This window comes from Tiliqua scincoides, chromosome 4 (assembly GCF_035046505.1).
Source record: "Tiliqua scincoides isolate rTilSci1 chromosome 4, rTilSci1.hap2, whole genome shotgun sequence".
NCBI classification, from domain to species: Eukaryota; Metazoa; Chordata; class Lepidosauria; order Squamata; family Scincidae; genus Tiliqua; species Tiliqua scincoides.
Window position 1 is genome coordinate 138421910 of NC_089824.1, and position 23664 is coordinate 138445573.

The 23664-nt window shown below is 44.7% G+C and overlaps 1 protein-coding gene across 1 annotated transcript in view; it reads right to left on the reverse strand.

The window, feature by feature from the left end:
• Nucleotides 1–2504: 2504 nt before the first annotated feature.
• LOC136648458 (calcium-activated chloride channel regulator 1-like) overlaps nucleotides 2505–23664 on the reverse strand; it is a 38199-nt gene continuing 17039 nt past the window's right edge. Inside the window, exons 8-14 of the mRNA XM_066624570.1 lie at nucleotides 17874–18051; nucleotides 16540–16646; nucleotides 13844–14074; nucleotides 11602–11872; nucleotides 8032–8199; nucleotides 6546–6788; nucleotides 2505–2929 (exon numbers count right to left, since the gene is read on the reverse strand). Of these exons, the coding sequence (XP_066480667.1) occupies nucleotides 2505–2929; nucleotides 6546–6788; nucleotides 8032–8199; nucleotides 11602–11872; nucleotides 13844–14074; nucleotides 16540–16646; nucleotides 17874–18051 (1623 nt within the window). The remainder of the gene's footprint in view (nucleotides 2930–6545; nucleotides 6789–8031; nucleotides 8200–11601; nucleotides 11873–13843; nucleotides 14075–16539; nucleotides 16647–17873; nucleotides 18052–23664) is intronic.

Consider the following 23664-nt stretch of genomic DNA (forward strand, 5'->3'; position numbering starts at 1 on the left):
ACTCTTATGTAGGAGTACAGAATTCCTGATCAAATTGTTCCGCTTATGAATAACAGAAGCCACGACACTTGCAGTAATTTCATGTGTGACTTGGACTTGGCAACAGTTGTCCACTGTATTGCTGCGTGTAGCCGAGTATAAGTTGTGCATGTGGCAACAGACTACACTGTTGCCTAGACTTCAGCAGGTGGGAGAAAGCAGGGAAGCCCCTCGGAGGGGGGTTGGGGAAGCCCTGCCTGGTATGTCCTCACTTGGACAGGAAGGGAAAGTGAAGGGGGTGTGGGGCAGGCTACCTACCCATCCGCCCGCACACCCTTGGCAGAGCTGGAAAGGAGGTGGTGGTGGTGACGGCAGGCAGAAACTGAGTGGGGAAAATGCCGGCAAGACGAGCCAGCTCTGCTTCGCCCCAGACCTTGGTGGGGCTGGGGCAGATCTTTGTGGACTAACTCAATGCTGGCACCGCAGCCCCCCACCCAAGAACCAACAGCCGCCCCACCAAGGCTTGTGGGCGCTGAGGCAAGGGAGCTTCCTCTACGGGGCTGTAGCCGCCTCCATCTCGCTCCTTGCAGCAGCGGGAGGGGGAGGTGTGTTGCTGCCGCCGCCACCTCCTACCTGCACTCTGAGACAATACTAGGCATGCCTACTCAGAAGTAAGTCCCCTTATAGTCAATGGGACTTACTCCCAGGAAAGTGCGGCAAGGATTGGGGCCTCAGTCAGTCAGGTGCGGCTTCCTCCCACCTGCCTGCCCCTGGTCCTCCTCCCCCCTCCCAGCCACTGGCCTGGCGGCTTCTCTGCAGCCTCCTCTCCCCCCTGCAAGGCAGCTGCAGGACTCAAGCTCTACCTGCGGGGGGGGGGAGGGGATGCCCCAACTTCCCTTCACAGGCATGCAAGGCTTGCCTCAGAGAGACAGTAGTAGGGGTTGAGTGCTGGGGGGAGGTGCTGGTACTTGGGGGACGTGGCACATTTTTTATTTCTCACTTTTTGAAAAAAGTGGGTATGAAATCAAAACCCAGAAGTGATGTCACTTCCAGGGCATCATTTTGTGCTCGACACCGGGCAACAGGATCCTTAGCAATGCCACTGGCTGTTCTATACATTTTAAGGGTGAAGTTCCAGGAAATTAACACCAGGAAGCAAATGAAGCTTGAGGATGGTTCCATTTATTGCATTTAAAAACACATAAACAGAACAAAGGGTACCAATAATTCTTCCTTGCTTTGGGTTCTTCCCTTGAGGTGAATCATTTTTAAAGGCTAGAAACAGAAAGTGCTCTGTGCATTAGCCATTGTGCAAGGAGACACTCTCACGTAAGAGTACGGAATTCCTGATCAAATTGTTTCACTTATGAATAACAGAAGTCATGACACTTGCAATAATGCGAAGTATTATTACAGATATGCTACTATCATTGCTAGTAAAGTAATGTTTTTTGAACGATTTGGAGCAATAGTATTCTGAAGACTAGAAGGCAAAGCTAACTTGAGCAGAGCTGCTGTGGCTATTATTAGATACTTTCCCAACACTGTTGCTTTTATCAGTGGCACAAATTGCAAAGTAGATTGTTTTGCCATTTTCCAAATTTTCAGGCTTAAACTGAAAGGATTGCTTGGTCCTGGCAGCAGTAGCTGTCAGACACAGAAGTGGCACTCTGAAAGGTAGCATCTCCTAATTCCAAGGGGTTTCAGTCATTTTTAGTTCATATCTCTCAGATGCAAACTAAGAGTATTTTTTACAGGTTTTTCACCCTGCCCTCCAGGCAAATCTTCCCATCATGATGAACAACGTTCAAACAAATGATAACTGTTAGGGATGCAAGTTATGCAGGAGCGAAATCCACCATAACTGATTGACCCAGTCTTATGGCTGGCCAATCAGGTGGTGGATCAAAATCCTACTGTCTGATTGGTGCTGTTGAAACACTAAACTAGAAGGCCAATCATGGACAATCTGGGCAGAGCTAAGGGGTATAAAGCCAGGGGTGTTTGCCTTGTATTTTCATTGCCAGGTTCTGTTCTGAAGATGAAATAAATGTGTTGAGCTGTTATCTCTATGCCTTCCTTTATTTGTATGGACACACTATTTAACAATAACAGTGCTTATTTTTTTTTAACCCTTCAGGAAACCTATCCCAGGTGCCTAACTGCCTCAAAACAAAAAATAACAACAAAATAAGAACATGAAGAAGAAATTCAGTAGAAGCAGATTCAGCATGATGGCCTGGATGGACTATATAGTCAGGGCAAGAACAATGTACATCTATCTGTTTTTGCCATGTGCTGTGTGAGTGGATTCCATTTTAAATGTGAATGGTGGCATGGAGTTTCCGTGGGAAGGAGAGAAGTTGTAGTTTTGACTGAGTGGAATGTGGGTGGGAGAGTTGTGGTTGATTTTTGCTGTTATTACTGTAACTTGTAACTTGATTGCTTGAAGGGAAAAATCACTAAACTGAGTTGTTGTTGGTGGTGTTGTTGTTCCTGAAGGTGAGACCACTGAAGCCACCAAATTAAGGCTTCTGTAGTTCTAAAGCTGTCACACTAAAATTTCCATATTTTCGTTTCAGCAAGATGTGAACTATTGCAATTAAAATGCAAATAGTAACTGCTAAAGCACATATCACAGTAATTGCTACGAGAACAGAATTTGTAACACCACTGCTTTCAGGTGAAGAGGGTAATGGTGAAATGAGCAAGACAGCTCTTGCGACATTGGATGCTTCTCCAACGTTGCTGTTGCCATCAATGGCACGAATTGCGAAGTAGACAGTGGTGCTGTTCTCCTTTGTGAAGTTTTCAGGTTTAAACTGATGGGATTGTTTGGTCCCAGCAACAGCCGGTGTCAGACCCGAAGTGTTCACAGAAATGGCACTCTGAAAGGTAGCATCCCTTAATTCCAAGGGATTTCTACTCATTTTGATTTCATACATTAGAGCTGCAAAGCAGAGTATAAGGAACACATTAGAATATAAGTTTTCACTCATACATCAAGACTAACACAGACAAAAGTGAAATCATAGTTCCTTTCAGTACATTTGAAACTTTCTCAGGGAGCTCTCTTTACATTGACTGGAGATGCACACTAGTCATGGTATCCCTGCCTGATGCCCACATATGAGGGCACACTTTCAGCTTGTGTAAGACATCAATTAGGATTAGGCAGCATCCCATTTGAACGGGGAGGTGCTTTGAAATGTATCCAGAACTCCAGTGGTGTAGCTAGGTCATTTAACACCCAGGGCCCATAAATTTTTGTCACCCCATATCATCCATTCATTCATTCACATTTTTATACCACCTTTCGTCTAAGCAGGGGTGGTGTACATGGTTCCTTCCCTTATTTTGTCCTCACAACAACCCAGTGAGGTAGGTGAGACAGAGATAGTAATAGTCATGACATTACTTTTTAGAGAGACAGAAATAGAGAATTACTCTATTCTCTATTACTCTAAGTAAATAGAGAATTACTCTAAATAGAGAATAGAGTAATAGAGAAAGTAATTGCCCTATCTCTACCTATAGTTTGACACCAAGTGCTCACTCAGAAGCTGCAGTCTTTAAAAGCTGCCACAAACTGTAAAGAAGACTTTCCAAAGCCAGGAAAGGGTTTCAGTTCACATCCCAAGCTAAGCCCACAGCACAAAGTTTGCAAGCTGCCATAAATAAAAGGAAGACTGCTACTTCATCAAGCAGTGGCATCAGAGAGACAGGAACAGTGACAGCTAGGCTGCGTATATGAAAGGAACGGGAACTGCAAAGATTATTCTGAAGTTGATTTGTTATATGAAGTTTCAAAACAAAAATGCAGCAGAGAGTAAATTCTTTAGGGTACTTCATTTCAAGGAACATCAGTCATTTGGGACCCTAAGTTACATATTTTAACTTCTGCTTCTGCCTCCCCTTTCCCGCTTGTCACTGGAATTATCATCACACTGAAATTGTAGAAAAGAGCTGGTGGCACTAAAGAAAATCAATGCAATGGTATTTCAAATATCTTCTCCCAATTACTCCTTTTGTTTGCTTTTTCTTCAATTGCAGTCCTTGTCAAACTGCAAGACCCACATTGGGGACAATGAACATTCTCTAAGGTAAAAAAAAACAACACAACAGAAGTATCTGCCTGTTAAACCAACATCAACTCTACATGCCACCTCTGTTCTGTGGCGGAGGGTGCCACGACCCACTTCCTTCTCTGGTGCCAGGCCTCGACAGGCCTCTGGAAGAACCAGAAGTCATTTTTTTGCAGTGGCGTAGCTAGGGCCCATAAATTTTTGTCACCCCATATGACATGATTAATTATTAATTCATTCATTCACATTTTTATGCCGCCCTTCCTCTAAGCAGCTCAAGATTTGAAATGATTATTATTATTATTAACAGTATTTATATACCGCTTTTCAACTAAAAGTTCACAAAGCGGTTTACAGAGAAAAATCAAACAACCAAATGGCTCCTTGTCCCAAAAGGGCTCACAATCTAAAAAGATGCAAATGAATACCAGCAGACAGCCACTAGAACAGACAGTGCTGGGGAATAATCATAATGGCCAGAAAATAAATGCAGTGAATATTTCCCCACAAGGAATGGGTGAAATTCTGCATGAAATGGTATATAACATGATGATATTATTCCTAAAAGCCATGATCTCCAGAATTTTGGTCACTAGGGTGTCACCCCCTCCCCAAGAATGTCTAATTGACCTGTTTTGAGTTAAGGTAGTGGTTCTCAAACTTTTAACACTGGGACCCACTTTTTAGAATGACAATCTGTCCAGGACCCACTGGAAGTGATGTTATGGCTGGAAGTGACATCATCAAGCACAATAAAATAAATAATTATAAATAATTAAATTAAAGAAAAAAATAGATAAGGGGAAGCCAGCCCTGTTTCACCAAGTGAATTTTTCTCTGTAGCCTGCCTGCAGTAACACCCCGCCCTCCACAAAAATATCAGTGAGCTTTTCAGTCCTCCCCAGTGCCTAGTTCAGAGTAAGTTCTTATATTTCAACCATATCAATCTCAGGACTCACCTAGATTTACAAGTCTAAAATATAAAAATTGACCGTACCAGCTGAAGCCTCTGTTTTATTCTTTTAGGGAGTGGGTGCTGCCTTCTCTAGCATTTGTTGAGGTCCACTTTCCTCAGATGGGGACCATGCAGCTAGCCTTGCATTCCCCTTTGCCTGACTTGACCAGGAGCCAAGGCACATTTGCTTACTCATGAGTAAATGTGACCTGTGCCTTACTTTTGCTTTCCATAGGGCTCAATACATTCATCTGCTTGCAGGGAAGGACTTCCTTATTAGGTGTTTTTGGGGGGCTGCTTTCATTGGTTAAGAACCATTCTGGAGTTGTTGGATTCCTCTCAGCTTGCCCCTTCCAACAGACTAAGGCAATTTCACCAACTCACAAGTGAACATGCAATATGACTTGGTTTCACTTTCCATAGGGCTCCATCCATTTTTGGTTTCCGTTTTTTTGGCCATAACGTTTGATTGAAGGGCAGTATTTTACTCCGGTTTTTTTCATTGCATTCCGCTGGCAATTCCACGTCCAATGGTATATAGCATGATGGGGTTATTCATAACCTCCATTATGTTAACAATGTTGGGTCATTTGTGGTGTTAGCCCCCTCCCCCAAGGCTGGTACCTGGGGCGGACCGCCCCTCTGCCCCTTGCTAGCTATGCTACTGTAGCACTCCCTGCAGTTTCACAACTCTGGGGAAGATTTAGGGTGCAATCCTATCCTGTGCTGGAAAAAGCAAGCCAAGAGGTTTGCGCTGTATCCCCCATCCATTCTGCAGGATAGGGGCCAGAATTGGCTCAGCCAAAGGCAAGGGGAAACTTTTCCCCTTACTGTTGGGCAAGGTGCCCTGGCCCATATAGGTCTCCTTGGACCCGTGCCACCACTGGAGGTGGTGGCAGTCAGAGGAGAGCAGAGTGGCTTCAAGTTACTCCGAGCTCCTCAGGAACGGGGGTTGGGATCCGGGAGTTCACTCCCACTCCCCACCTCCCTCCAGGGTTGCCCACCACCTACCCTTCCCCCACCCAGCAATGCCTTCCTCCTGCCTACTCCCTGCCTCCTCCCCCCCCCCCACCCCAGAGCCTTGTGTCAGCCCAGCTGGGCTAACGTAAGGCTCACCGCGCAAGCCATGACAGAAGCTGGATTCAACTGGATTCAGCCTCTGTGTGCCGGCACACCTCTGTGCACCAGCATGGCTTGCTTGTGAGGAGGTGCAAACGTGCTTTAAGGCACATTTGCAACCCTCCTGGGCCAGCAAAAGGGACTTGCACCGGCCCAAGCGCAACTTAGGATTGCACTGTTAGTAAAACAGTCAAAGTTGCAAAGGAGATCTCTCTCCACATGAATGGAGCAAGACTACGCTTACAAATGTTGAAGGAACAAAATGCCTGTGTAATGAAAATTTCTTTACTGTAAAAATTTCTGTGTAAAGTAAATTTCTCCAATTTACAATAAGACAACAACTTAATTTTTGGATAATAACCAGTAACAATAAGAGCTTTCTGCTTCAAGCTGCATTTCACACTTACCTGTCCCCACATCATAGTTATCCCCAGGAGCTGTCCATGACAAAAGGAATTCATCGGCATCATCAATTAGCACTGCATCAAGGTCAGTGATTTTACAGGGTGGAAAGACATCCGGAGGAATTCCTGGGGGAACGTTTGTCACTACAAAAGAACCTCCTGATGCAACTCTGCTGAAATTGCCCACATTTGCTTGGAGTTCATCCTCACTTGGTTTAGGTCTTGGTGGGTTCATTCGTATTTTCCCTATGAAAAAAGGAGAAAATGTTTTGTCATGCCATGATAAAACTCAACACTGTTTTAATATTTTGAGACCCTATTTGATTTAATTCCTTTTCAGAAAATAGCTCTGTGGTGATTATAATTATTGTTCCCTTATTAATCCACATCTTTTCCCCCTCCCTCCCCCCTCTCTCTTCCATCTCTTGCTTCTTTATCTTCAGTTATTTCATGGTTTTTCTTCATAAACATGTAGTACAGTTATCAATTGAATATAAATTTTCAAAAATAAATTGCTTGTTTTACTGCTTCAACTTTTCATGATTCCTGGGAAACAATGTAGTTCACTCAACAAGCAAATCCACAGTCTATGTTCTATGTTGTTCAGATCTCTGTTCTTGCTAAAACTAGTCATTTCCCCCCATCTATAACATTTTCACAATTCATCTATTCTCTCCTGTTGACATTGCCCAAAAACACTTCTCATTTCTTATTTTTGGAATCAATTATTGAAATATCATTGTACTTTGTTTCCCTTCTTCTTTTGTCATAAATTCTTCTGTCTGCCTAATTTTTCTTTTCTCTTGTTGGGATTTCATAGGCTGAATTCAGCTTCTCTTATGTCTCTTTGTGGTATCTTGCTCTCTTCCTTATTTTTTGTTTATTCTCCACCTTGATCTCATCATTTATTAGATGCTAATAACCTCCTGTTCAACCTCCCACCTTTCATATGCTGTCTGGTGTTATCACAGGTGTCTCCAGATATTCGGTGAAAATGTAATGATGTGGGCAGGACAAACATGTGAACATTTCCCAAACAACTGTTACAACACATAATGCAATTCTGTTTTATGTGGGTGGTCTAACTACCACAAAACAATTGACTACTTGATTTGACGAGGCAGATCATGGAAGCACCTTAAGGCCCCAGAGAAATATTTTAAAATCTTTGAAAAACTGAGGAGGTTGCTTCATTACATTTAAACCCCATCAATTCACACAAGAGGTTAGGCCAAGCAGAGCTGATTACAGTATTATACGAGTATCGTACTTAGGAGAGAGAGTAAGAATGTATGTGTACGAGCGAGCTATACTCAGCCTCCTGGATAGATCAAGACCTACACAAAGTCACTAAGGTGAGGGGATTGGAAGGGGAAGCTACTGTCTCCACAGAGGGGCCCATTTCACATTTTGAGAACTCTTGAGCTAACGTGCCCCTGTCCTTCTGCAGTTTGTCAATAAAGCAATGTTGTTTCTGATGCATCCTTACCATCTTCTTCTATATAACCTGGTACATATAAAGCCTGGCTCTGTCTGCGGACACGTCTGACAGCCTTCTCTTTCCCTTGCACATGCACTTTCAAGTTGTATCTCCCATTTCCTTTGAAGGAAATGAAATACCTTGTGTAGATTCCATCGTGCTTGAGAATATCAGCACCTTGGCACACAAAAATTTAGGATTAATATCTAATATTAAAATCCTATACATGCTTACTTGGAAGTAAGTCCCTGACCTCATTGGGATTAGATCTGAGTAGTCATGCCTAGGATTGTGGTGAAAAATAACCATTTTACTGCTTACAATTGATAGATCACCAGACAGAATATTTAGAACATGTTCATGTCACAATGCCTTCCTCTGTTTTACCAAAACTAATGAATGCCTGAATCAGTTTGTGGTTATACAGGAACATTAACAAATGAATGTGTTGTTTTGCAATATTACCAATACGTTTCCAATAACTACCACCAATGCCGGTCTACACAAGACATGATACCCACAAAGTCAAACAGAATCCACCAGCATCTATTGTGGCTGACCATATGTTTGACAGATCCTATGTTTTGGTAATTCCAAACAGTCAACAAAAACAGGAGATTTATCAAATCTTTGATGGGTTGCCAGTTCAGAAACACTAGACTGAGTTCTGAGTGGATAGTCACTATACCCCCCCCCCAACTTTCCCCACATAGGGACATCCTTGACCATGAATGGATGGAGATGAGAGTAGAGTTATGGCAGCCAAGCAGCATGGCCTGGTGCACAATGGTAAAGTCGAAGGAAGCCAAACTAAAATGTGCCAGGCGCAAGAAGAATATCTGACCATATGCAGAGTCCTTTTTCTTCACTACTGTGCAACTCGAGTCTCCTGCACCTCTGCCTCATCATGCAAACACAGAATTCAGTCCAGGATTTCCAAAGGTTTCCTTTCACTTTTTAGAGAATAAACCTTGATTCCCTCTTTGTTGCCAACAAACTAATACTAGTTAAGACCTGTATCCTCTTCCCTTTCCCACAAGTGGGAGTCATAATGAGTTCTCCCCCTTTTCAATACACAAGATGAATGAGGAGACCCCTATGTTGTACTGCTCAATCTCCCTTAAAGGCAGGAAAGCTCAAGATATGGAGAGCAGAGGAGGAGAGACACCTCATGCCCTGTAGGCCTTCCTGTGAGGAAGAGACACTCTGTGGCGCAGATATACCTCATGCCCTGTAAGCCTCTACATTAGCCTCACTTATCCACCTAGAAATAGTAGAGGGTGAAACCTTGTGGCCTTGGTTAGAGAATCTATAGGATACAAACAAGGCCTTGGAATGTCTAAATGAAGAAGTGCAGGACAGATTTTAAAAAATACTCACAGCCCTACAAATGTCCAAGGTTGTGCCACTCCCTCTCCCTGTGATGAGAGGGATTAGGACAAAAGGATAGGAGGACCACCTCCTTTGAATGGTGAAACATGGAATTTACCTTGGCAGGAAGGAGGTGGTCTGAACTCAGGATCAATCTATTATCCTGGGTAGAACAGAGGTCCATAGATATGGAAAAGGCTGTGAGCTCTGACACCCTTCCAGCCAATGAGATACCAACAAGAAAGGAGGTCTTTAAAGACAGTTGTCTCAGAGAACAAAGTAGTCATGAGTTCAAAGGAGGTTCTAGAAAGTGCCTGTAAAACCAATGAAGGTTCCAGGTGGGGGCCCTTGAGACAGGAGGTGGGTTTAGCAGGGAAACTCAGAAACTTCCTGACATGGGGGTGATATGACAGAGACTTACCTCTTGGAAACCCTAGAATTGAGGCAATGGCAGAAACTTGTCTCCGGAAAGTCGCAATACTGGCAGCCCAGTCCTGAGCTGCCCGGTGTGCCGGGCTGCAGCGGTACCAAAAAATGCTGCCGCTGCATCCTGTGCGCTCCAGGCAGCCGCCGCCGCCTCCTCCTTGGGAGAAGGGGACTTCCTTCCCCTTCCCCTGGGTAAACCGAGTAGCCCTGCAATGGTCATCATAGCCCTCAGGTTGCTGTAGAATCATGAGCCTCCATGTCAGGCAGCCAGCCTGACAGAAAAGCTCTGGATCCAGTGGAGCAAAGCTCCACCAGTCCCGCCTCCCTCCCGCCCCACTCCCTCCCTGCCAGCATGCCTCCTGCCCATCCTCTCCCTGCCCTTCCTCCGCCTCCCCCTGCCCCGGAACTCCTCATCCCCACCTTTCCTCATGCCCCCACCTACCACTCTGCCACTCAGTAGTCCGCATGACTGCTGAGCGGAGGAGCTACAGTGCTTCACAGGTGCTAGCCCAGCACTGGCTAGCACTGAGCTACCACTGGCAGAGCATCAGTGCTAGGGCCTGCAAACGTGCCTTACGGCACATTTTTAACAGTGCACACCGGTGATGAGCCAGTGCACAAAGAGTAGGATTGGGCCCTAAGACCCTTATCAAGTCCTTCCTGTAAAATTTCCAGAAGATGTTTAACTCTGGGCTTGGAAGACTGAATGCTGTGCTGCTCACACCACTAAGAAGATCTTCCATGTGGTGGAATAAATTATATTATTGGATTTACATCTATCAGATAAGAAGGTCTGTAAAGAGCTTCAGAGTAGCTTAAATGGAGAAGACACCTCCGCTCAGTCTCCAAGCAGTCAGCTGTAGCAGACCTGGCTGAGGGTGTAGGCTGAGCAAATCCAGGCTGGGAGGGAAAGGAAGAGGATGGGCAACGGACAATTCCAGGAGATCTCAGTCTCTTTAACTTCTCTTCCTCCTTCTCAGAGGAGATGGAGCAGAAGCTCTCTGAATCTCAGAGGAAGAAGCAGAAGGACAAGGAGAACCAAAGGCTTTTGGCCCAGCTGGCAGGCAGGTTTAGCACATCCTTTCCATGCAGGTGGCCCCATCCCTAACTTCTCTAGCTATGAAAAAGCACACTAGACAGTTTTGGAAGCTGGAGGGACATTGCCAGTCAGATGGGACAATGCTGGCTGGGCTACATGGGCCAAGAAAGGTCAGACTTACTACATGGCAGCATTATATGCTCAGAATGTTTGAAATCTATGCACAAAGACAAATTCTGCATAATATCATAGATCAGTGTTTCTCAAACTGCTGGGTCGTGACCCACTAGCTGGAGAATCACTGCCCCTTTCCCTTTAAGCGGCAGGAGCAGGGGGAAGGCAGTGACAAAATCCTCAGGATCGCACCGCTATGGAGGAAGAGAAGGCTTTTAAAAATATAATTTACCTACTGCCGGGATTCAGGGGAGCACTGTGGAAACCTCTCAGGGCTCCACAGGGCTTGTAGAAAGTAAAAAAAAGTGATTGTGACCCACTTCCGCTTTCATGATCGCAACCTGGAAGTGGGTTGCGATTGCTTTTTGTTTACTTTCTACAAGCTGCAGGGAGCCCTGCTGGACCCCAGGAGCAGGTAAATTTTTTTTTACAAGCACCCTCTTCCCCTGCAGCGGTGCAATCCTGAGGATCGCATCACTACTCTTCTCCCCGCCCCTGCAAATACATTCGGGCTCAAACTCTGAGAGAGTTTGAGAACCAGTTTCATAGATGCTTCAAAATAAATGTACCTGAACCATCATCAAGGAGTGTAATGTTTTCAGCAGTTCCAGATTCCGATTCAACTGTGGCTATGACGTTTGCACCAATCACAGGCAAAAACCCTTGACTGACCTCTGCATAAATGACCATTGGATTAGGATAGCTGTTGGAGTCTAGATTCATGTAGGACTTCACAGTCACTGGAGGCTCACTTAAAGATGCTGCTCGGGTGGTGACCGTCATCGATATGACTTGAGCTGCACTTTGGGTATTCTGAATGAAGTAAGCCCAGTCTCCCATCTGCAAATCAAAATTTTTGGAAATTAAATGAAATATTCAATATCCAGGACGTAATTTTTATAAAAGCAGCCTTCCTTTCCTTGGGTTATTATGTCTGATAGGCTCTTTTAAAGACACAAAGTGCATGCCTCTGCATGTCAAGTCAGAAGTAAGTCCCATTGTGTTCAATAGAACTTACTGCCAAGAAAATGTGTATCTATAGGATTGCAGTCAAAGAGCGTTGAGCATCAGGGAAGGATAATTGTAGATTAGCTGCATTTGTGTGGCCTCCAGTGAGCCTGGGTCATTCTTATTCCTATACATGTGAACCAAAACTCTTTTGGGGTGTAAGAGTTAAATGTGCCTCTAACTCAGGAAGTCAGGAAAATGTGACCCTTGGCTAGCAGAAGATTGGGAAATGGAAGCCCAGGCATCTCATGAAAGTTGTGAACGCCACTAGGTGTGTTTCTTCCCTCAGTCCATAAGAGCATAAGAAGAGCTCCACTGGATCAGGCCAAAGGCCCCTCTAGTCCAGCTTCCTGTATCCCACACTGGCCCACCAAATGCCCCAGGGAGCACACAAGACAAACACAACCTGTGTCCTGGTGCCCTCCCCTGCATCTGGCATTCCAAAGTAACTTAAAATCAGGAGGTTGCACATACCTATCATGACTTTTAACCCTTGATGGACTTTTCCTCCAGACATTTGTCTAATCCAGTGGTTCTCACACATTTAGCACTGAGACTCACTTTTTAGAATGAGAATCTTGTCAGGACCCACTGGAAGTGATGTCATGACCGGAAGTGACATCATCAAGCAGGAACATTTTTAACAATCCTAGGCTGCAATCCTACCCACACTTACCCAGGAGTAAGTCCTATTTACTAGCATTGTTAAATGAATATACATAGTAGCTTGTTAAAAGTACAGGTCTGTAACATATCCCCAAATACAGTTACAAACCATGGTAGCGCCAAGTCTAATATATTAAAAATAAAATATTGAAATGAATGGGGACCCACCTGAAATTGGCTTGCGACCCACCTAGTGGGTCCCAACCCACACTTTAAGAAACTGTGGTCTAATCCCCTCTTAAAGGCGTCTTGGCAAGATGCCATTCACCACTTCCTGTAGCAGTGGCACTTTCCAACTCAACACTAACATAAGAAGCAAAAGAAACATAAGAACAGCCCCATTGGATCAGGCCATAGGCCCATCTAGTCCAGCTTTCTGTATCTCACAGCGGCCCACCAAATGCCCTAGGAGAGTCTGCAGAAGAGTGTGCACATGCTTCAGGTGAGCCTCAGGTTCAAGGCAGTTCCTGAGGATCCAGGTGGTGTGCCTATGCATATGTGTGCTCATACATGTAGGAGCTGTGACACATCTTGGCAATGCATTTCAAGCTGCATGACCAGCCCTCATAATAAAGTTCTGGGGCTAGAGAAATGCTAATGAGAGCCATTGGAACAGTTACAGAATGATGCACCCTGAACTTCTGGAACTAAATGGGCTTGAGGAAATCTTGGAGCCTAGTGAGGCTGCATGACTCTTCCCTATTTGCTGAATTCATGAGGATACCTGAGCTGCAGCAATATACTCTTGTTGACAGTGCTTGACCGCTTTCTAAAATGAACAGTCACTTTCTTAACATCCATAGACACAAATACAATCAGTCCTTGCTACCTACAGATTTGCAACTCGTGAATTTGCATAGAGATAAGGATTAACAACTATCTTGGTTTATTTGCATTGTCAGCTGTGGTTGGTTTCTGCTGCCTTCAGAAGGTCTCTGCTGGCTTCCTGAATGCAACAGAGACCTTATTAATATCTCTGCTGGTTTCCTGAAAGTCTCTGCTGCCAGTTTCTGCTAGATTTTGAGGCTTTCCCCTGCTTGTAGGTAAGCTATGCCCCTCCCCCCACTGATCCCATTGGATCAATAGTTTAGTATCCACAGATTTGCTGTCCTCTGGGGTAGCTCTTTCAGCTCATACCTCTGCAGTTCCTTCAATCCTTAGTCGAGCCATTCTGACATTGGTATTATCAATTTCAAATTCTTTTTGGGAGTATCTTTTCCCTTTTGGATCTGTCAGGCCTATTTTTGGTGGAGCTGTGCTTGCGCCCCATGTAACCACAAAGAACGTGTCATTTCCCACAGTTCTGTCAATGGGCACAGCAGCATACAACCATTCGGAGGGACTGATGCGTTGGCTTGTACTTTCAAGCTGTAAAAAAAAAAAATGATCCTATTATAAGTACTGTTTCTTTTATTTCATAGAAAACAAACAAGTCAGGTTTCCCTTAAATGTTGCAACAATGCATATTCTTTTAGCAGAACACTTAATAGTTGTATATACAAAAATGGAACAAATTCTTGACTGAATGCAGTTGATGATCAACACAAACAAATGGTTGACATCTCAAGTTACAAATCTCAATTCACAAATGAAGAGAAGAAAATGTGCCATACATGTGACATGAAACAGAGAGTTAGAGAAGATATTCTGTGTGCCAAATACTGGGAAGTACAAGGAAATTGTTTTCTAAAGAAATAAAACTTCCCATAAAACCGATGATAGTCTACAAAGGTGGCCCCACATGACATAGATTGCTGCCACCACATCAGAATTTATACTGGTGAGCAAAAGCTTCAAATGCTCTGTATTCACATGTACAGGTGGGGTCTCTTTATCTGGGGATTTGACCTACTGCGAATGCCGAACCCTTGGATAGCCCTTCCTACAGACCTCCTAGATGCAACTGGAACCTTGTTCTGGCGGTGCCTGAGAGGCTTTCGGAGCCTTGGAGAGGCTGTGCATCACTTTGCAGCCTCTGAGGCTCAGAACGGCTCCGGACACAACCAGAGCAAAGGTGGACTCTGAAAATTGCAGATGTCCTTATCCACAATTTTCAGTATTCACAGGTTGTCAGGGAATGGAACACCTGTGGATGAAGAGGCTCCACCTGTACAACTGAATTGGGGCCAGAGAGGGCCCAATCCTGTTCAACTTTCCAATGTCAATACAGTCATGCACCACATCCTGTGGTTGGGGGGAGGGAAGTCATGTTGGAGGGAAGAACATCCCATGGTTGGGGATAGAGAACATGTTCCCTTTCCTCAGGGCTGCATTGTAGCTGCATCGGTGCTGGAAAGTTAGATAGGATTGGGCCCTGAAATTGACTTTTTTCTTTATCCTCAAAAAAAATCCTATAACAGATTTAGTTATTTAGTTATTAGATTTGTGGACTGCAGAATTTATTTAACTCTCAATAGTACAATTCCATCACTGCAAAGAAAGTGTGACTCGTTGCTATTAGTATTTGGCTGAAATCTCCACTGAATTGGTGGCGAAACATGAATTGTAGTGCTGACATGATCACTCATAAGAATGTTTGTATGGGGGACTCATCTAAGCACTTTCTTTATTATTAACAATGGCAAAATAAGTACTGCTGTCATATAAATTCTCACATGTCAACAAGATTCCACACAAAAAATCCCAAACATCTCATTTATTTGAGAAACTAACATCAGTGTATCACTTTTATGCTAGTCAGTTTTGCTAAATTTCTCTTGCTTTCTCCTCATCTTTAGTCCAAAACAGGAACCTAAAACAGTAGTTCTCAAACTGATGGATTGGATAAAGGTTCCCCTGTCTTTGTAAGGGGCGGGGGAAGGGAAGAGGGCAACGAAGCAATCCCCAGAATTGTATCACTAAGGGAGGACAAGGGGGTGCTTTTTACTTACTTTCACTAACATAGGGCTGTTGCAGCCTCCAGGGGCGTGGGCAGTCCCGTGCAGCCCTGTGCAGGGCTTTCCGATGCTTGGAATGTTGAAACATAAGTGCGGAAAGCACTTCCTCATTGCTTCGCAAAAAGGAAGTGCTTTGGGTGCATTTATGTCTCAGCTTTCCAAGCATTGGGGAGCCCTGCAGTGTGGAACTCCTTGTGCCCCCTGGAGGCCGCAGCAGCCCTACATTAGTGAAAGTAACTAAAAAGCACCCCTCACCACCCCTTAGCGAAGCGATCCTCAGGATCGCCTCACTGCCCTGGCCCCTTCCCTGTAAAAACTGACTTGGGGAGTAAACCTCCCTAAGAGCTTGAGAGCCACTGACCTAAAATATTCAAATCCTCAAATACACACATACATCCTACCCTTTTAAAAAACAACCAGAAAAAATTTTAGCCAACCCATGCATTTAAAGCAATGCGTGCTTTGTCTTTTAGAATCAGCCCAGGTTTGGCTTGTGTAAAATACTGTATTTATTTGTATACATAAACAATGTATATACGTACAATGCATGTATTTGTATCTTTTATGTGATAATTTGAAATTTATATTATATATAAAATACAATTTTAAACAAGTAAAAAGTTTGATTAAAACCACATGGTACTGGGGGGGAAAAATAACTCGGGCCTTGGGCCAGACATTAGCAGTGGCCTCTGTGCAGTACTGAGAAACTGGCATCTGCCCAAGGAGCAACTTGCTGATGCCTGCCTGCTACTTGAGAAGCACCAGTTTGGAATGATGTGAAATTGGTAGTTCAGTTAATCATAGTACTTATGACTACACGTTTGCTGTTAGGAACTGTTGACTTTTAACATTTGTGTGCATGCCTACCTAATAATAATAATAATAATAATAATAATAATAAGCAAAGCCCAGCCTGCTCTTTGAAATTCAGACCTGAATTGATTGTTGAAAGACAGATCCACTTCCTGACGAAATTCCACTGAAAGCGTCTATGAGGCCATTGGAATCCAAACTATCGGTGGCAGCAAATTTCAAACCTCCTGTAGCACAGTACAATAATCAGGATAATCTGTCAGTTGCAATTAAAACTAAAATATGCTTGTATTGCACCTTCCCATAGTATTTGGCAAATATGCAACCACCATCTCATACTATGATATGATATTATAAATTTATGAAATTTGGAGAGAATCTGGGGGGGCTTTGAGAACTTGCTGGGAGTTTTGTATTCTCTCATACTGCACAGAGCATCTCCAGATCAAGCTTTAATAAAACATAAGAGGAAGATACAGGCACAGTTGTCAGATGTTGAGTGGACATATATCATAACACAAGGTCCTCTAATCACTTTATGTGTATAAAAGAAAATATGTTTATAATTTTGTAGGACAATTGTTCTCACAATTTTTCTATGTGGTAGGGCATAAGCAACATTATATAATTTTGGAAGTAAGTAGACAAGACATTTAAAGAGGTTGTGGATTATAATATATAGTAGCCTAGAGGTTACCTCCAGCCTCTTCTCATGTGCTGGTTTACATCGTTCTAATGTATCCAGTGCTGCTGCCTCTACCACTTCCTCTAAGAGTGAAGAGGGAGAGGTGCACATGTGCTTCGGGGTGTGCGCACTGTCTGTGCATTTGCTTGTGGGATGCATGCCCTTGCTGGGTAGCAGGGGTGGGTGGCAGAGCTGGGGGTGCGTGGTGGAACTAGGGTAGAGTCAGGCAGTGATTTGGCATGGGCCGTTCTTGAGAAGATGCTATTTGGACACCATGTAGGGAGGTATTAGGAGGGAAGAGTCCCAGCCCTTTAATTCTTTGTGGCATAATGGGATGAAGTTTCAAGAACATGAGAATTGAGAAAATGTCATTTCTCCTTCCCATTCTGGGATTAGAAACCTCCACTTCAGCTGGCTTGAAACCCTGAAGAAAAGCACGGCTGGTACCACTGCAAGGATCTACTGCAACCTTTTGTCCCAGGCCTCCACTTCTGTCTGCTCACTCCTTAGCCCTTTATGTGAGCAATATCACAGCAGGGCCCACTCTGTTGCCCCCAGCATCGAGTACTGCCTCTGATCCTGGGGTTTTTACTGAGCTGCCATGGCTAGTAGGAGAGGTTCCATGGATGAAGCAGTTAGGAGGAGCTTTGTGTGGATAAGAGGAACTTGGCAGAGCAGCTGGGAAACAAGGCAGTCCACTTTGGGAAGGGAGCAGCTACCACCATGTTGCATAGCTTGCAGGACTTGGGCATTCTGCTTGCTCATGTACCTGTCATGTGTGACAACATCTCTAGTTCTTTTGCAGCGCTTGGTCCCAAGGCAATGGTGTGAATTTTTGACCCACTTCCTTTTACTTCAGCAAAGCAAGAGCCGATACTTGAATCTTCTCCGTCTGTCAAGAGCACAATCTCACAGCCTTCAGTACTTGGATACTGCCTTTGAAACACCTGTGTTAAAAAGAGTGTTTTAAATTTAAGCAAAAATAAAGAACGGAATGGGGAAGGCAGAGGATGCTGTTTGGAATTAAAATGTTGGGAAAAGTCTACAGAGCTCTACAAACATGATGTTCTTGTTTTCATTGCTCACTGGCATGGACGTGGACAGAATTCACTTTTCTACCTCCTGGGGAGAACAGGGCTGTGGACCACCCAAGGCAAACAAAGGGTCCATGCACCCGCCATTCCATAGTCCCAGTTTTAACCTCCAATGATTGCTATTCTGGAAGCAGCAAGTACACAAAGAAAAGCACTTGCAGAACATGTAGCTGGGCCCTCAGCATCCTGTTTTGACTAGGCACAAAAGGGTAGAGGAGGCACCCAGCAGTTCTAGCTGGGCCTGCAAAGTGGCACACTTTAGCTCCCTTTCGTCAATTTCCTCTTTTTCCCCTCCTGTCTCCCACTCAAGTCAGTAGGATGCTGGCAGTAGCCTCAAGTCAGTAGGATGCTGGCAGAGTACACAGGAATTATAGCCCTGCTGGCACCAGTTCTTCATTCTTCTTAATGCTGGAAGAGAGGAGGAGCATGTTCTGTAGCCACAACATGCAACATCTACTCAGGGCAGTTGCAGAGCAATATAATGACTATGGTATTTTTACACCTCTCTGTCTTTTGTTTTAGTCTTGGCCCCAGGAGGTTATTTTGGAGGGTGGGTTGTCTTCAACTAGAACATTTTCTGCTGTGCATTCTGACTATAAAAAGTCATTTAGTAATCTTCCAGTTTCCTAAATAGGCAACCTTAGTATCTGCAGATCCAGCATACCCAGATTCAACTCAATATGGATGCCAGAGAATACCGGAGTCACCATTTAAATGCCTTCAAAAAAAGAAAAAAAGTGCAAAAAGAGCATTTCCTACCTTCACATGATGCATTCTGGGGCAATGCTGGGAGAAGCCAGGAGCCTGTGCATTACCCAGGTCATTAATGCTATTTGTAGCCATGAGAGGCTCGGAAACCGCACGGTTTTATTGTGTGAAGGTAAGAAATGCTCTTTTTGCACGTTTTTTCTTTTTTGAAGGCATTTAAATGGCAACCCTGGTATCCACAAATTTTGGTATCCATGGGGAGTTGCAGAACAGAACCCTTGCAGAATCCAAGGTCATACTGTATGCACTTACATGAATAAAAAGATGCTTGGCAACCTTCAGTCTTGAAAGACCATGGTATAAGCCTACAGCACCCGGTATTCCCAAGCAGTCTCACCCTGCTTAGCTTCCAAGGTCAGGCATGTGCAGGATAACAGTTGTTATATGAATAAGTGTTGCTGAATGTAGTGAGATGGGCAGTGTAATCCTAACTTGCACTGGTACAGGCAAACTGGCAGTCCTGCACTGTACCCAGCGCAAGTTTTGGGCTGTCTGAGGCTTGGCCCAAGGCAAGGGGAAATCTTTCCCCTTACCCTAGGGAGAGCCACAGCAGCCCCAATGGGATTACTCAGATCTGTTTCACCTAAATTGGTGATGCAAATCCGAGCAGCCTGAAATTGCCTCAGGCCGCCCAGGAATGGGGCTAGGATCTAGCATAAGTGCCGGATTCTGGCTCTGGCTCTCATTCCCTTTCTACTCACCTTGGGAACACCCGCTGTCCGCGCTCCCCCTGCCCTGAATCGCCTCCCTCCCGCCTCTTCCCTGTCTCCCTCACACATCCCAACCCCTTTGCTGACTAAGCTCCACCAACACACCCATCCCTGGGGTCTGCCTCATCACAAGGTCCTATCGCCCTAAAGAGTGGCGCGAAAGTGCTTTACAGCACTTTCTTGACACTTTTCAGTTGATGCAAGAGACTAGTGCTAGCCAAAAGGGTATTTTGGATTGTGCCCTTCTCAGTAATCAGGCATATGCTTGGACTGAGTCTTTTGTGTATCAAACCAAAAGATACAAATGTATGAATCTGATCTTTTTAAAAGTTTAATTCTAGCACTCTGCATAATTCAATATCCTGCCTCTAGCAGCAGTGAAGAAGCCTCATTACAGAGGTATAGCACAATTGCCTCCTCCTTCCTACATAAAATCCTAGAACTCCCTAACTGATCCTTATACCGCCCTCTGTCTAGAGCAGGGGTCTCCAAACCTTTTGGCCACAGGGCTGCATCAAATGTCTGGTACGGTTTTGAGGGCCAGAAAAAAATTTAAATATAAAATTTATAAAAATAAATTAGAGATGAAACTTAGATGTGTGAATAAATGGGCTCATTCATTCAACCTCTCTGGCCCTTAGAACATCCATCAGATGCAACCAGAGTATAGTTCCAGTCATGTTCGGCAAAGTGGGCCAGAGGCTTCCAAGGGACAAGAGGCTGGCCGTGGGCCACATCTGGCCTCCAGGCCGGGATTTGGAGACCCCTGGTCTAGAGCAGGGGTGCCCAAACCCCAAGCCCTGGGGCCACCTGCAGCCCTCGAGGCCTCTCAATGCGGCCCTCAGGGAGCCCTCAGTCTCCAATGAGCCTCTGGCCCTCCAGAGATTTGCTGGAGCCCACACTGGCCTGACGCAACTGCTCTCAGCATGAGGGCGACTGTTTGACCTCTCGCGTGAGCTGTGGGATGAGGGCTCCCACCACTGCTTGTTGTTTCACGTCTGTGATGCAGTAGCAGCAGCAAAGGAAAGGTCAGCCTTGCTTTGTGCAAGGCCTTTTATAGGCCTTGAGCTATTGCAAGACCTGCATTCATTCATATAAGTTCATCTTTAATGGATTCATTTATGTAAACTTATGTAAATTTATTCAAATTTTAAATGTAAATTAATTCTTCCCCCCCCCCCCCGGGCTCCCGACACAGTGTCAGAGAGTCGATGTGGCCCTCCTGCCAAAAACTTTGGACACCCCTGGTCTAGAGCAAGAATGGGAACTTGACGGAGTTGCAAAAATGCATGTTTTTCGTTGACTCATGGACAGCAACTGTTACCCTGCACATGCCCAATCTCGTCTGATCTTGGAAGCTAAGCAGGGTCAGGCCTGGTTAGTACTTGGATGGGAGACTGCCTTGCAATACTGGGTGCTGTAGGCTTATACCATAGTCTTTCGAGACTGAGGGTTGCCAACCATGGACACTTGAGTCGCACGCATGGAAGACTCAGAAAAACACTCCAGTCAAGGTACCTCTGACTTGAAACACATCCCCATGCATGCAGACTTCTCTGTCAGGGTATGCTTACCTACTGTTTTCGGGGCCTTGTGGGGCCATCATTCATATTGGGTGGGCAGCAAGGATGTTACAGCCAGGAGGTAGGGAAGGGTTAGTGTTTACTTTTGCATCTGAGCAGGAAGGGGGGAGGTGGGAGCAAGCTCTTTTGTCCATCTCTGATAGGAAGGAAGGAACTGAGAATCATTGGACAAAGGATGTGAGGTTAGACATTTTCTTCGGCTAAGATAGGGCAGGAGGAGGAGCCTAAGGGGGTCCTTGCCTTACAATTGGCTGAAAAAACCCGGGGGGGGGGAAGAGGCAGGGAAGCTGGGGGAGGTAGTTCATAGCGATCATGCTTTCCACTACATGGCTGCTGTGAATTCCATTGTTACCTGGAGGGAGGAACCCTCCTTGAATGACCGGCTACAGTGAACCTACTTCTGAATAGATCTGTCAAGGATTTCGTCATCCTGGTAAGCCTTGTAGTTGCTGCACATGGCCCTCCTCCCCTCTTGCTGCTTCTGTCCCCACAGTCCCTCCCAGCCACCCCCACCCTGTTTACAGATGGGATGGAACAGTAGGGGAGTATTAAAGGAGAATTTCAACACATCCTGGCAGCAGCCCCATTTTTTTCCATGTCTGGGTTTTTAAAGGAGATGACTCAACTCAAGTCCTTTACAGTTGCAAAAGGGTGATTCAGCAACTCCATTATGACTCATTTTCGAGTCGAGTTGCAGGGGGGCAGAGATGTGTGACTCAAGTCACACCACACTGGATTTTCTCATTCCTGGTCTAGAGCAGGCGTCTCTAAACTTTTTGGCCAAAGGACCACATCAAATATCTGGAACAGTGTCGAAGGCTGGAAAAAAAATTAAATATAAAATTTAAAGAAACGTGTTAGAGATGGAACTTAGATGAATGAATAAATGCATAGGCTCAAATGTCCCCATTCCCCCACCCCACAACTCTGGTTGTGTTTGGTCAACTGGGCCAGAGGCTCTCGGGATCAGAGGCTGGCCGCGGGCTGGATAGAGGCTGGCCATGGGCCGCATTTTGGGGGTTTGGAGACATCTGGTCTAGAGACTAGCCAACCCCTGTTAGAGACCTTAGCATGGTTGAGAATGATTAAATTTTGTTTAAGAATATACTGTAACCCAGACTATAACAGCCAGACATATCAGCTTTTATCGGACTCTGTTCTGCCCATCAGGACCACAGATCTTGTAAAAAATTAAGACTAATAGGATTGATACGGATTCATTAAGTGCGTTAAGTCAAACAGAGGATATTAGAATGGTCAAGGTTAGATTATTGGACATAGAATGGCAGGAGCTTTGGAGTCCAGCAATAAAATATGCTCTTCTCTGCACTTGCACTTTCCTATCAAGGCTGGCCAATTGGATTTCTTTTTTTACTTTCTAAAACTCCTGCAGGAGTGCTGAGTATATTCACTAGCAAGGTGTAACGCCATGCCTTCAGCTATACTGTATGGCAGATTCAATAGGACTCCTTACGTTTAGAGGTGATGCTCCTGTGAGATGGGTTGTGTGGAAACACTCGTGCACATGCTGTTATATTGCTCTCTATAAAGATCTCTATAAATTTGTAGGAAATATCCTGTTCCGTTTTTAGAAAGGATGCAGGGTTGGTTGGATTTTGATAAAGTGTGGTCTATCTTATCTGTTGAGACGCCTTAAGTCCTGAAGAGAGTAGCAGTCTATTTAAACTGGATTGTAAAGCCCCGAGAAGTGAGTTCCTCTGTCTCTGCATCCAAGGAAAACTAGCTGGCTTAGTCCTATGCTTCGCGCACCAGCTTACCGCCAAAGCTAGCCCAGCGCGAGTAGTGGCATAACTAGGGTTCATATCACCCAGTGCAGGATGCCAGCACATCACCCCCATGCAGTGGGCGGGGCAACACCCCAGGTGGTGGGCGAGGTAATGTACCATCACTCCGCCTCCACTGATTTTTTGGCTGTCCCTTTTAATAGAACAAGATAGAACACATTCTGCATGAAATTACACATTGATTGATATATAACATGATGGTATTATTCCTCCAAACTGTGATTTTAATTATTTTGGTCACTAGTGGTGTCACACACACACACACACACACCCACACCCACACACACCAGGGTGTCAACTTACTAACATCTTATTGCAGCAGTTCTCAAACTTTTAGCACTGGGACCAACTTTTTAAAATGACAATCTGTCCAAGACCCACCAGAAGTGACGTCATGGTGAAAGTGACACATCAGGCAAATTAAAATAAAAAAGTATAAATAATTAAAGTAAAACATTAAATAAGCAGAAGCCAGCCCTGTTCCACCAAGTGAATTTCCTCTGTAGCCTGCCTGCAATAATACCCCCCCTCCAAAATCCGTAGTTTTCAGCCCTCCCCAGTGCCCAGTTCAATTTAAGAACTTCTGTTTAAACCAGATTA